The sequence below is a fragment of the Oratosquilla oratoria genome, chromosome 32 (genome assembly GCF_046742065.1).
Source record: "Oratosquilla oratoria isolate Oo_2021 chromosome 32, ASM4674206v1, whole genome shotgun sequence".
In the NCBI taxonomy this organism is placed as follows: Eukaryota; Metazoa; Arthropoda; class Malacostraca; order Stomatopoda; family Squillidae; genus Oratosquilla; species Oratosquilla oratoria.
The window spans coordinates 42963393-42978580 of NC_134808.1; the positions used below are offsets into that span (position 1 = coordinate 42963393).

The window sequence follows — 15188 nt, forward strand, 5'->3', positions numbered from 1 at the left end:
GAGGAGAGGGAGGTGGAGGGAGAATAGAGGAGAGGTGGAGTGAGGAGAGGTGGAGTAGGAAGAGAGGAGAGAGAGGTGGAGTAGGAAGAGGGGAGAGTGAGTTGGTGTCAAGTACGATACAAAAATAGGTCAAGTCGAGGAAAGGCGATAAAACGGAGAAAGGGGAGAATGAAGGATTAAAATGAGACGACGAAAGAGGGCCTGAGATGAGAAAAGATAAAATGGCAGAAGTTATGGAACAAAGGAAGAGAAGAACTGGTGGGGAGCGGAGGAGGTGGGCGAAATGAGAGGAAATATGCAAAGACATAAAAAAAAAAAAAAAAAAAAGAAGAGAAATATACAGAGCGTAAATGGAGGAATAGCGATTAAAAAAGGGGGATAGAAAAGGAAGAGAATTTAAGAGAGAGAGAAAATAGGTACACAGGAGATAATGAAGGAAAATATTCAATAAATGAAAATAGGGCTAATAGATTAAAAGATCGTGATTTCTGAGGTTATAATGTAGGTAAATGGATGAAATGAAATTATAGAGAAAGAGATTGAAAGAAGAAATGGACAGGAACGCAAACGAAAAAAATAAAGAAAATCTGAATAGGAGATCAGGAAGGGGAGAGAGAGAGACGGCGAGAGAAAAATGAGAGAAATTCATAAAAATAAAAGAGCGAGAAAGAGGGGAGGAAATGTAGTGAAACAAACAGATGGAGACAAGAACGGGAGAAATCCAAAGAAAAGAGGAATTAGTAAAAAGAAGAGAAGAATAAACTCTTGTATAGACTAGAACGAGAGATAAAGAAAACAGACAATAAATTGATGGAGATTGTGAAGGAATTTAAAGCAAAATCAGGATCAGAAAGTGGACACCACGGAAAAAAAAAAAAAAAAAAAAAATCGACCGTAGACTAGAACGAGAGTTAAAGAAAACAGACAATAAATGGATGGAGATTGTAAAGGAATTTAAAGCAAAATCAGGATCAGAAAGTGGGCACCTCGAGAAAAAAAATTAATCAACCGTAGACAAGAAAGGAAGATAAATAATATAGACAAAAAATGAATGAAGACTGTAAAGGAATTTAAAGCAAAATCAGGATCTGAGCCTAGACACCTCAAAAATAAAACAAATAAAATAAAATCAACTCGGGTATGGACAAGAAAGAGAAATAAAGAACATAGACAAAAATGGATGGAGATTGAAAAGGAATTTAAAGCAAAATCATGATCCGAGACTGGACACCTCGACAAAAAAATCAACTCGACCGTAGACTAGAACGAGAGATTAAGAAAACAGACAAAAAATGGATAGAGATTGTAAATGAATTTAAAGCAAACTCAGGATCTGAAACTGGACACTTCAAGAAAAAATCATCAACTCGGGAGTAGACAAGAAATGGACATAAAGAACATAGACAAAAATGGATGGAGATTGTAAAAGAATTTAAATCAAAATCAGAATCTGAATCTGGACATCCCAAGAAAAAAGAAATCAACTCGGGCATAGACAAGAAATGGACATAAAGAACATAGACAAAAATGGATGAAGATTGTAAAGGAATTTAAAGTAAAATCAGGCGTGGCGTCAGTTGAAAGCCAGCTCTCGTTGTATACACACGTATTAGTTGTCAGCATCAGAGATTACAGTGTGTTTCCCTCAAGTCGACTTTTATTTAGTAGCCACCCAACACAAGATTGTAAAAGAATTTAAAGCAAAATCAGAATCTGAAATTGGAGACCTCAAGAAAAAAATAAACTCGGGCATAGACAAGAAAGGGAGATAAAGAACATAGACAAAAATGGATGAAGATTGTAAATGAGTTTAAAGCAAAATCAGACTCTGAAACTGGAGATCTCAAGAAAAATATAACTCGAATATACACAAGAAAGGGAGATAAAGAACATAGACAAAAATGGATGAAGAATGTAAAGGAATTTAAAGGAAAATCAGAATAAAAGATAAACTCGGGAATAGACAACAAAGGGAGACAAAAAACATAGACAAAAATGAATGAAGATTGTAAAGGAATTTAAAGCAAAATCAGAACAAAAAATAACTCTGGAATAGACAAGAAAGGGAGATAAAGAACATAGACAAAAAAGGATGAAGATTGTAAAGGAATTTAAAGCAAAATCAGAATAAAGAATAAACTCGAGCATAGACAAGAAAGGGAGATAAAGAACATAGACAAAAATGGATGAAGACTGTAGAGGAATTTAAAGCAAAATCAGAATAAAAGATAAAATCAAGCATAGACAAGAAAGGGAGATAAAGAACATAGACAAAAATGGATGAAGATTGTAAAGGAATTTAAAGCAAAATCAGAATAGAAAATAAACTTGAGCATAAACAAGAAAGGGAGATAAAGAACATAGACAAAAATGGATGAAGATTGTAAAAGAATTTAAAGCAAAATAAGACTCTGAAACTGGAGAACACAGACATGTCCAGGAAAGTAAACCCTTTGAGTCTCGGAAAACAGAGTCCTTTCAGTGGATGAAAGGAAGAAGATGCAGTAGACTTTTATCACAGGCAATTTAATCAAAAGAACCGAAAGACGAGCCGTTGGCTCCACCTCGGGGCAAGAGTGTGTGAATCAGGCAACTTTGCATCTTCGAGTCTTCATTGGATTTGAAGCAATTAACATGGAAAGGTGGACTGACAGGATGGGAGACTCACGGACCTTCCCGTTCTCGCTATCTACGAGTTCGGGAGGACAGGTCAGTGACAAGGTAAAGAGATCACAGGAGGTGGATGGAGGAAAGCAACGTTTAAAGTAATTTCTCAACGTTTGCGTTACTGATTTGCTTTAAATTCTTTTACAATCTTCATTCATTTTTGTTTATGTTCTTTATCTCCCTTTCTCGTCTATACTCGAGTTTATTTTTTATTCTGATTTGGCTTTAAATTCCTTTACAATATTCATCCATTTCTGTCTATGTGTTGGCCCCGAGGCGAAATAGTTGAGGTCTTAAAGTTCTTTGTCACTCGACAGACGATAACAAAGACCTACATTTTCCATAAAACTTTATTTAATTATTCATATATTTATTTTGTTTATATTTTATTATATCATCATTTTATCCCATTTCATTTCATCTTACTCTTTTCTAACAAATCAATTTCTTTTTCATTTATCTTAATTTTTCATTTCTCTATTTGAATATTATTTTCAACCTTGTATTCTTTTACAATTCGGACCTGAAGAAATCAGACGACCTTTAGTATCCGTCGAAGTATCTAAATTACTCCCTCTAAACATCACAATTAAGGATTAATTACGCTCATCTCAGTGGGATCTCAGCATGAAATGGAGTCTGGCAATACCGTGTGGACGCTTATTCAACACGTAATTAACCTGCTCTTATCTTCTTCATGCAGCTTTGAATACGTATTTAAAACACACATTATATTATATGTATAGACACACTTACACACACACACATATATATATGTATACTCGTATACACACGCACACATATGTACACACACACACACACACATATTATATATATATATATATATATATATATATATATATATATATATATGTGTGTGTGTGTGTGTGTGTGTGTGTGTGTGTGTGTGTGTGTGTGTGTGTGTGTGTGCGCGCGTGATGAGGAGCCTACTCCATGTGGAGCGTAGCTACGGCCGGAGCTGTCACTTTTGCCCTATGCGCTTGGACTATTGGGTCAGGTAACTCTTACTGCTGGTAATCGGGGAGAAGCGGGGGACTCGAACCCACAACTAAATGAATGCAATAGCAGCACACTTCCGAATATAGCCCAGTGCACAAGTCAGGTGCGCAAGAGAGAGAGAGAGAGAGAGAGAGAGAGAGAGAGAGAGAGAGAGAGAGAGAGAGAGAGAGAGAGAGAGAGAGAGAGAGAGAGAGAGAACTGAGGAGTAACGAAAGATGACAAAGTAATTTTTATGTCAAAAAACCTTATTAATGCTTTCTCGTACGCACACAGTCAATTGGTATAGGCTTATCCTTTACTTGTATCTTCGTTCTTCATCTTTAACGTGTATCTATATAAAACTTATACCCACTCTCGGAGAAAGAATTAGCTCAGATACAGGGTAAACTGTATATTTCGACCACTAACTGTGGTTCTCTTCAGCAGTTACATGTAACTGCTGGAGAGGACCACAGCTGGTGGTCGAAATATACGGTTTACTCTGTATCTCAGCTTATCTTTCTCCGAGAGTGGGTGTAAGTTTTATTTTACTTTTGTGTTACGACCACTACGTTTCTAAATTTTACGTGTATCTATATTTTCTAACGTTCTCCCGCAGTTTTATGCATCAATTCCCTCCTTGAAATATACCTCCACGACCTTCCAACGCGAAAGTCTACAGGCAAAGATGAAACCACCTCACTTTTTCACAACTTTATCAAATTCTGGCTGAAAATATTGTGGTGTTACTGTTTGTGTTTCTATGGTAAGATGACAACGAGCTTCAGAGTTATGTGGGGGAGTTCTCGAAATTTGGGAGACTTTGGGAAGAAATTCTTCTAATTGAATAAAATAATTTCCATGTAACACAATGCCTCTAGAAAGTCTTGCAACAAATAAAGATATTTTCACTTCTTGATAGATTAGTGTTCCTGCCAGTGCAATATTCTATGTCATGTAATATTTCTGTGTGTGTGTGTGTGTGTGTGTGTGTGTGTGTGTGTGTGTGTGTGTGTGTGTGTGTGTGTGTGTGTGTGTGTGAGAGAGAGAGAGAGAGAGAGAGAGAGAGGTAGAAACATTGAGAGAGAGAGAGAGAGAGAGAGAGAGAGAGAGAGAGAGAGAGAGAGAGAGAGAGAGAGAGAGAGAGAGAGAGAGAGCATAAAACTAAGACCCGTTACGTTCATTGTCATAATACTTTAAGAATGACCTCTTTTAACAGAAATTCTCGTATCATATATGGTAATCATCTAGCCTTGCCTACCTGATATCCAGTACATAAATTGAACGATACTGTCCAATGGAATAATGCTAAGATCTTACAGGTGATGTTCTATGTGATGGTAAGGAGAATTTTACGCTAGGGGACACTTAACGCTAGGAGTCAGGACAAGTGACAGATACCTGATAATAGGATCTAACTCTCATCAAAATAGTTTTAAGGCTCTTTCCCCCTAGAGATCTATCTACCACACAGAAAATATATTTTACATCTCGTTCTATACTTCCCTAATCTCGCCCTACCTACACAGAATTGAGTCTCTTCTATCACTCTGAGAGACAACCGATGGCCGTTGCCCCTGATCTACCGGAAGCGAGACCTGGGGGCAACGGTTTGACACTTGGTCGTATGTAATCTGGTTGACCGAAAGCTATCGCAAAGGATATCCGTGAATATCACTCATCCTAGCAACATATGACCATTAGGCACAATATACCACTTCGGCCACAGGTATGTCCCTAATGAGGATAGTTCCTAACTTAACAGACACTAATGAATGTCACGTACCGGTGGATATAAGACAAAGACGACGGGTTCAAAGAAAGCTCAAGAGGTTATCAGTGCTTGGACTTGATGACAGGCCTCATTAAATTATTTGTTTCCCAATGATAAAAAACGATAATGATAAAAATTAATTAAATAGATAAATACAAAATCGATTTTTTTTTTTTACCCAATAGGGGCCAATGGGCAAAAGTGTCTATACAAAGAGCCTGCATTTGTAAGTGTAAAGTAATTTTATTCACTTATCTAAATGTTTATTCTTTATATTCTTAACACCAACAACCGCAAGGTTAGTGAGCCTGCATCAAACAATAAGACCTTATGAACTCTCAAAATCATGTCCCAGCTAGCGTTTGATGACTTTATCCAACCTACAGGAGCCCTCTGAGACCAAAAGGATTATTAAAGAAAAAATCAGGAGTAAATGCCAACAAGTCGGCAGACAAGAGGACACTATTTACAGAAGGTTGCATCTCATTGCAAACAAGTTTCGCAATCAAACTTTAGGTCTTGTCAAGCAGCGACTCAAGACCCCACGACTGTCGGTTCATCCCCTACACATAAAGAATGAGAAAAGATTAATATGATAATAGCGTGGTTGCCAGAATATTAAAAATGAATAGATAGGAAAATTGATAAGAAGATAAATGAACATATGAATTAATTAATTGATTAATTAACTGAAGGAATAAATGAATGAGTGAATAAAAGAATGAATGAATGAATGGACTGACTGACTGAATGAATGAATGGACTGAATGAATGAATGGATGAATGCACTGAGTGAATGAATGAACGAATGAATGAATGGACTGAGTGAATGAATGAACGAATGAATGAATGGATGGACTGACTGAATGAATGAATGAATGGACTGAGTGAATGAATGAACGAATGAATGAATGGATGGACTGACTGAATGAATAAATGAATGAATGAATGGACTGAGTGAATGAATGAACGAATGAATGAATGAATGAATGGATAAACTGACTGACTGAATGAATAAATGGAATGAATGAAGAAAGGAATGAATGAATGAATAGTTGAAGGTAGTAGTGGTGGCGTTGCGAGAATTCGCTCAGTCTGCAAAGGATTAGCTCACTTGAATCTCAAATATAAAACTAAGCACACATTAGATATAAACATACTTGAGCAATGTAATGTTATACCCATCAATTGTTCGTTTACTGTTTTGGTTATCTGTATTTATCGTTTATCATTTTTGTCTTTATCTATTTAATTTATTTCATTATTTTTCATTTTATCATTATTATTATTATTATTATTATTTTTCCTGTCTTCCACCTTGGAATGAATTCAAAGACCTATTTTCGACACACTTTGCCGATGTAACGAAATCAAAACCCATTGTAGGATAAATATATATATATATATATATAGAAAACTGACTAGATTACCAAAAATCTTGAATAAGAATATATATTACATGTCAAGCAAAATCCAATCATTTAGAATATAAACCATAATAATATAATTGATTAAACATAATGGAATATGAAATACTTCATCTAGAGCAGGGGTCTATAGCTAGATGAGGCATTTTATAGAGTTTGATACAAAAAAAAGTGCTATGAAAGCGGCAAAAAAAAAATATATATATATATATATATATTATATATATATATATATATATATATATTATATATATATATATATACATATATATATATATAAACAGAAATCTATTGGACTTCAATGATATGAGAATATGCCCTACTTTAAAACAATTCTAATTACATTGTATGATTTATTAAACTCTTGAATATCTAGAGTATTGAGCCAAAACTAGAACGCATAATCTAGATCAAGAATCAGAAGGCATCTAGGATCAAAATCTCTTTACGACATTTGGATGCGTCCAAGAAAACGAGAATAATAATTTATCCTTCTTGAAGATCTAGAATATTGAACCAAAACTAGAACAGAAAATCTAGATCAAGAATCAGAAGTCATCTAGGATCTAAAATCTCTTTACGACATTTGGATGTGTCCAAGAGAATGAGAAGAATAATTGGTCCTTCTTGAAGATCTAGAATATTGAGCTAGAACTAGAACACAAAATCTAGATCAGTAGTTATCTAGGATCTAAAATCTCTTTACGACATTTGGATGCGTCCAAGAAAACGAGAATAATAATTTATCCTTCTTGAAGATCTAGAATATTGAGCTAGAACTAGAACACAAAATCTAGATCAGAAGTTATCTAGGATCTAAAATCTCTTTACGACATCTGGGTACGTCCAAGAAAGCGACAAGAATAATTGGTCTTTCCTGAAGATCTCATAAAGGAAACGTTTACGGTCAAAGGGAAACGCTTATGGCACAGAGAAAACGTTTCATGACTAAAGAGAAATCGCTTCATGACTAACGAGCAGCAGAAAATCGAAATTGTTGTGACAAAAGAATACGGAAGAAGGAAAAAAGAAAATAGAAAAACATTGGTCAAGAGAAAAAATCGAAAAAGAGACAGACAATGATAAAGTGGCAATTAGAGGAAATTAAAGATTAACACAAAGTACCCAAAGAAAATGGTTTCAGTAGTGACATAGATGTTTACATTCATATTCAATTCATTCATGAACGTATATGATCAACCTAAATACCTAAACGGAAATGTGCTAGTTTTACGATTACTTTTCTGTGGGTTCGAATCCCGCACTCCTCTCCAATACCCAGTAGTGATTGGTACCTTCTCCAACAGTCCAAGTACAGCTAAGCGTCTCCTGGCGTAAGCTCCTCACCTTCTAAAGACCCATCTACCTGAGCTCATACACACTACATGCCAGCATACATATGCCTAGTTTAAATAAATTCTAAAAGAAAACCCCGATCAAACGATTTTCGGTAAATTTGCTTAAAGTCCCTGAACTATACAATACAATGTTTCCTATCAGTGATAGCTTGAAAAATAAATGTGAACAATTTATATATTTTCAATTTCTAAATTGTATTCATAGATTCTAAATACTATATTGAATAATTTTAGAGTATATGAGTGCGTGCGGGTGTATGTATGAATGTGGGTGTGTGTGTGTGTTTGTGTGTATGTGTGTGTGTGTATGTGTGTGTGTGTGTGTGTGTGTGTGTGTGTGTGTGTGTTTGTGTCTGTGTATGTGTGTGTGTGTGTGTGTGTGTGTGTGTGTGTGTGTGTGCGTGTGCTTGTGTGTATGTGTGTATGCGGATTTGTATTTGTGTTTATTCGTATCTGTTTGTATCTACATTTGTATTCTTGCTTGTATTTATCTTATTTTTAATTGTATTTCTGCATGAGCGTGTGTGTAAACGTAAGCAAGTGTGTGTGTGTGTGTGTGTGTGTGTGTGTGTGTGTGTGTGTGTGTGTGTGTGTGTGTGTGTGTGTGTGTGTGTGTGTGTGTGAGAGAGAGAGAGAGAGAGAGAGAGAGAGAGAGAGAGAGAGAGAGAGAGAGAGAGAGAGAGAGAGAGAGAGAGAGAGAGAGTGAGAGAGAGAGAGAGAGAGAGAGAGAGAGAGAGAGTGAGAGTGAGAATATGGATTTGTTCCCACGTATATTTATATCTACATTCAACTGCTACATATTCAAATATATTTATCAACGTACATCTTATTCCAAATCCCCATTGTTTCAAACAGTCTCAGTATCTGGGCTACCTAAAGCTGTGCACCCGAAAATGAGAGATAATGTCCTCCTTTTTCAAAAAATGTAACTTTTCTCTTTCAAGCCCCATTAACATGGCCATTGTCCCGTTGACTCATGTACTCCAGCCGTCATGGAATTTCTAAAAGAAGGATAAAACAGTGTCTAAATGCAACCTGTTTCCAGCCACGCGTTTACGAAACAAGTATGCGTGGGCCTCGTTTATAAGATGGAGCTCTTCTGAATTCCAAATTCCGACAAGAGTTTCAAGATATCTCCGTATAAATTGTGTCATGGGATATGTTTCGATAATGTTTTAGTAATCGTCAGGTATATTTGCATCATGGTAGATACCACAAAATAGAGCTCTTCTGGATTCCAAACCCCAACAAAAGTTTCATGATATCTCCGTATAAATGGTGTCATGGGATACGTTTCGATAATGTTTTAGTAATCGTCAGGTACATTTGCATCATGGTAGATACCACAAGAACGTCACTGGAATCATATTCATCTTTCCCCTTTATCTATACATTATTTTGTCACTGTTATTATTTACATTTATTGATTGATTTATCTATCTTATTTATTTTTATTCATTCATTTATTTACCTATTTCTTAGATTATATCTCATCTGAAAAGAACAGTCCAACAAGAACCTAACTTACAAATTGGTTCATCATGGAACCCAACGATTTTCAAATCGGAATCCGTGAACAGCAAAAAGGTTTCAAGAGCCCCAAAATTGAAGACCACAAACCGAACTCTAATAGTACTTAAAGCAATGATTCCCAACCCTTTATGGCTTGAGGCACCCTTGAAAAGCCTTTCAGAAGCCCCCGGCAACCTTACTAGAAAATCTAAATTCTAGTTTGTCAGTAGTTTGTTGATTCTACATCAGTGTCACAAGAATTTGTCCCTAGATAGTATGAAAGTACTCGTCTTTACACTGATGCTGCTTTAATGAACAAAAATGGATGACAGAGAGAGTCGGTTATACGAAAATTATTTTTGACATGAATTTTGGCGGCGCACCCTCAGTTGATCTCACGGCACTCTTTGGTGCCGCGGCACACAGATTGGGAACCACTGACTTAGAGCAGTGTTTCCCAACCTTTTTTGGCTGCGACCCTAAATCCACTCTTAGCCTGGAGTCGCGACCCTAATTGAAATAATAAATTCAACCATTTCATGTTATATTTCTACGTACTTGCATAATGTTTATAAACTTTCGTTTTTATAGTTCAGTTTATATTTACTAGCACAATGAATTTAAATACATTTGAAACTTGAATGAAAAAAAAAGTTAAAAAAGAAAGGAAACTTTATTTCATACCCTCTGGCGACCCTCAAAAACACCCTCGCGACCCTAGTTTGGGTCGCGACCCTGGGGTTGGGAACCACGGATTACGAGAATGCTAAGCGATAATTTTCATTACTCAGGCAGTCACCAGGAGGTTAAAAGAACAGCAGTACATAAGAACGGCATATGCGATAAAACGGGCTGAGAATCTTAGAAAGTGTTGACAAGGAAACGCCAATGTGCATTTTAAATCTGAATAAGTGATCTTCTTTAGATATGTAAACAAATTTTTCCCGTTCTTCAGATGAGGTTTTCTGCCATTCAAATGTTTGATGTGGATCAGAGACAGAGATGATGTTACGAAATGACTTGGGATCTCGACGGAAATTCCTGCAATATCATCTACTTCCAGAAAGAATATTTCATCTCGTTAAGAATTCTTCAGAAAAATAATGAAATAGTATTACAACTGGTTTGTTTATTCATAGACATATTAGTAAAACATATGTATGTAACGTATGTACGGTATATATATATGTACGTATGTAATATATGCATGTTTGTATATATGTATGTTAATATGTATGTATGTATATGTGCATATATATGTATGTACGTAGTTATGTGTACGTACAAACCTGTATTCCCGTGTACGTGTACACTCATATGCTGTACATAAAATCGATGTAATTTGTACTTCTCAACTATTCAAACTGATTTTGTAATCTGTACTCCCTGGCTTTGTAATCTCCATATTTTATTCTATTCGTTTTGTATATTGTCTCATTTTGTAAACATTTCTTGTAATTATCAATTCTTATACTAAATTCAATATAACTCATATTTGTGCATAGTTGGTCACAATGCGTCTTTCCCTCCATCGTACCTGATAATCATAGATTGAGAAGCGTTGTTAATGACCTCCACCAATTACTTTCATATGGAGTGATATACACTAAAATAATATGTGAAGAATAAAAGACGTAGAATATTTTCCTTATCTAATGCGACCACAATTCCCTTAACCTTTATTTTCCTAAATTTTAAAGTTCATTTTACGCATTTGTTACTGCATATGATCGGATAGAAAGTATATAGAATACACGTCTTTGAACCTAAGAATGATTCAGATTATCCTAAGCACTTCCTAGCATCTAAAAATGGCTCAAATTGCCTTCAGATAAAGTTCATTTTACGAATTTGCTACTGCATATGATCGGATAGAAAGTATATAGAATAAGCACGTCTTTGAACCTAAGAATAATTCATATTATCCTAAGCATTTCTTAGCATCTAAAAATGGTTCAGATTGTCCTAAGACTTCTTGAATCGGATCATGCTGTGATGTTAATCCAAAGGCGTGAATCCCTTGCGGTCTTTCCTGTTATTTACATATTCTGACGCTTTCCTACTAAAACTTTTTTTATTTTCAAAATGGTACATAAATTCACATGACTGATCAAACAGTACCGTCAGTGTTTCTTTTCCCTCAGGATCTGTCCCTGAATGTACCACAGCTTAAAAATGTAGAAATATTTTTCTCTATCTCTGTACTGTTGTTCCTTTCGTGCTTTGAGTGTGTGTGTGTGTGTGTGTGTGTGTGTGTGTGTGTGTGTGTGTGTGTGTGTGTGTGTGTGTGTGTGTGTGTGTGTGTGTGTGTGTGTGTGTGTGTGTGTATGTGTGTGTGTGTGTGTGTGTGTGTGTGTGAGAGAGAGAGAGAGAGAGAGAGAGAGAGAGAGAGAGAGATTCACCATGGTCTTGGATCACGTGTTGAACCCGTGATCTACAGCACTATTTCCCTCCTGGAAGAGAGCTGAGGTCATATATAACCGGTCTATGGGTAAAGCTGTGACCTTACACGCACACACACACCCAGCTTCCCGCCCATTAGAGTTGGAGTAACACCCCGCAGCGAAGCGGTACTGAAATTATTTCAGCCCTGGGCGGGAGTCGAACCCGGACCGCCGTAGTGTGTGTGTGTGTGTGTGTGTGTGTGTGTGTGTGTGTGTGTGTGTGTGTGTGTGTGTGTGTGTGTGTACACGCGTATGCGCGTATGTGCATATGCATATTCGTGTGCATACGTATACTCCTTTGCATATGTGAACGTTTATACATATTCGTGTGCGTATGTGTACATGTGTGTATGTATATTCATGTATACCGTTACGAGCAATTAAGTAACCACATTCAGATTCATTACCATATCGTACTCATTTGTGCAAATAAATTATCATCCAGTTCCGATTTTAGATTAACTATATACCCGCCGAATCGTACGTGTTTAATCTTGTGATCTTTATTTGGAATTCATCGTACATGCTGCAATTATACACGTAAATATCGCAGACTGTGTGGAATGAGGCGGTAAAAATGTTCAGATGTTTTAATTTATTTCTCTATTTCTTTGTTTGATATTTACTCAATTTATGTATTGATATATTTATTTATTCAGGTAGATATTTGCGCCTGAAAATCATGTTACAATTGTACACATTCTCCCCGTTTTAAGTCTACAGTTTCTCGATGTGTTTATTTTCTTAAGACTAATGGCGGGTATCTGCAAATGGTTTTGTACAAAAAGAAGGAAGTCAGAGAGGTTCCTCTCCCTGCCACACTCTTCCAACTCCATCAACTTTATAACTCCCTATTAGACGTCCAACCCCGAGGGGCTGACACTCTGTCCTCGGACTGGGCTCCAAATGTGACTGCCCCATACGAATACAATGCAGACAGTCCAAACGGTGGTATTCTATAAAAAAAAAAAAAAAAAAAAAGATTCCTTATATAAATATTATATAAACCCTTGGAAGGGAAAGATTTATGTAGGGAAAGATTTTTTTTATAATACTATCATAAGATTCTTACGGTGGTATTTCTAAGAAAAAGTCCCTGTATAAATCTTTCCCTTCCAATGATTTATATAAGGAAAGATCTTTTTTTTTTAAGAACACCGAAAGTTTCCCTCGCAGATGCTGTGGGACACCGGGGTGCCGGTCAGCGAAAGGTATGAAAACAATTGATCTACTATATTTATCATCTGAAGACATTTCCCTTGGAACTGTTCTTGTAAAATATAATAGATTACTCTCAGTTCTATCAGCACAGCAGGTCATTTAAAAAAAAAAAAAAAAAAATCTATCAGTATGCCAAGGGCTTTCCTACCCTTATAAAAAAGATACTCAAGTCAAAAGCGAGCACCTTCTCCCACTCCTGGCGTTCCCATCCACCACCCTTCCCCCTTTCTCATCTTAGCTCCTCGTGGATGAGGGATCATCCCTGTCTTCTGCCACGGCCCGGGTCGGCAGCAATGCAACAAAAACAGAAAAAAAAACAAAAAAAAACTATAGTATAAACATTTTGCTCTTATATATTCAGAAACTGAAAACCACGGGAGAGAAGAGAATATTTCCATTGCACCTTTGCCTGGTTGATGTCAAAATTCCTATATTTGTAATGATTGTTACTAAAAATAAAATTGATCCGAGGCGTGGATTTTGGCTACAGCGGAGTACTAATTGATATCCTTTTTTGTCCCAAAGTTTCACTTAGGTTGAATAAATTTGTTTGGTAATGACCCAAACACCTAAAACGTTTACTTCCGTTCCGTGTTGACATTTCTTTCCGTAAATTTTGAAATAGGGAATAAAGTGGTAACATAGTAATCTATATAAGGCATTTAGCATTAAAAAGTTCGATATTAGGAAAGAAAATTCCTTAAAAATATAGAAAAATATTACAAAGAGAATGTAATACCTTGCATTATATCTTAGGCAGTAGATATACTGCCCCTGACCAAGCTGATGCGCCGCCACTAATAGATTCCGTCTGCCTCCTCAGAGACAGCTGGTCGAAGATGTTATTTCTATAAGCTCACTAGAAAGAATTCAGTACTCACCTCCTGCTTCGCAGCTTCCTTTTGTCAGCAGCATGACCAGCTGCACCAGCTGGAGCGCGTGCAGCACGAGGAGTTTCATCCTGACGCTTGTCGCTCCAGGTGGTTGTGGTGACGCTGACGTCACTTCCGGCCGGTCTCCGAAGGTATGGGCACGACACAAGAATTTGTTACGACAGGTCAGAAACGCCTTGTCGACAAGTTTCTCTCCCGTGTCATTGCCTACGTAAATCTACGATTCCAAAAGGCTTGTGCCCATGTCCTAGTGTCTTTAAGAAAAAAGTTCTGGGCATTTTCAATGTTTTTTCGGTGTTCCATTTTGGTGTTACATTTTCACATCACAAGTGTTAGGCCTTCTATAGTTCTTCACAAGAGGCTCTAGTTCGTACTATACACTAATTTGTTCACTTACATTTCATCGTTTCACTAATAACTTTCCACTCTTTGATCTCATTTCGCACATTTTTGCTTTATCTATATCCTGGTAACACTGATATGCACCATTCTACCTCACTGAAAATAAATATCAAACATACTTTTCACTGATTAGATTCAGTACATCTTAGTAGCCATCCATGTAGAAAAGAACGATTTTTTTTTTTTTTTTAAGAACCTTCAAGAGGAACTCGAAACCAAAGACAACTGGAGAGCCACCAACGGGACTTGGCAAGGCTCTGAGTTCAGCACATCCTGGAAGGCAATGTCGACTACCTCTCCCCGCCTCTGAATGACCATCAGAGATTTAAGGACACTCTGCGGGAAGAAGAGAAAAAAAAAGAGGAATAAAATTGCAAACTAGCCTCCTCTTGTTCTGTCCCTCTCTTTCTCTTTCTCATTCTCTCTCTCTTTCTGTATGTACATACATAGTATATATATCTATGTATATACTAAGGGTTATGTGTGTGTGT

At 36.6% G+C, this 15188-nt stretch overlaps 1 protein-coding gene across 1 annotated transcript in view; it reads right to left on the bottom strand.

The window, feature by feature from the left end:
- Positions 1–14933, bottom strand: part of LOC143017449 (zwei Ig domain protein zig-8-like) — a 453767-nt gene extending 438834 nt beyond the window's left edge. The window contains exon 1 of the mRNA XM_076172203.1: positions 14284–14933. Coding sequence (XP_076028318.1) covers positions 14284–14362 — 79 coding nt within the window. The 5' untranslated portion in view covers positions 14363–14933. The remainder of the gene's footprint in view (positions 1–14283) is intronic.
- Between the last annotated feature and the right edge of the window lie 255 nt (positions 14934–15188).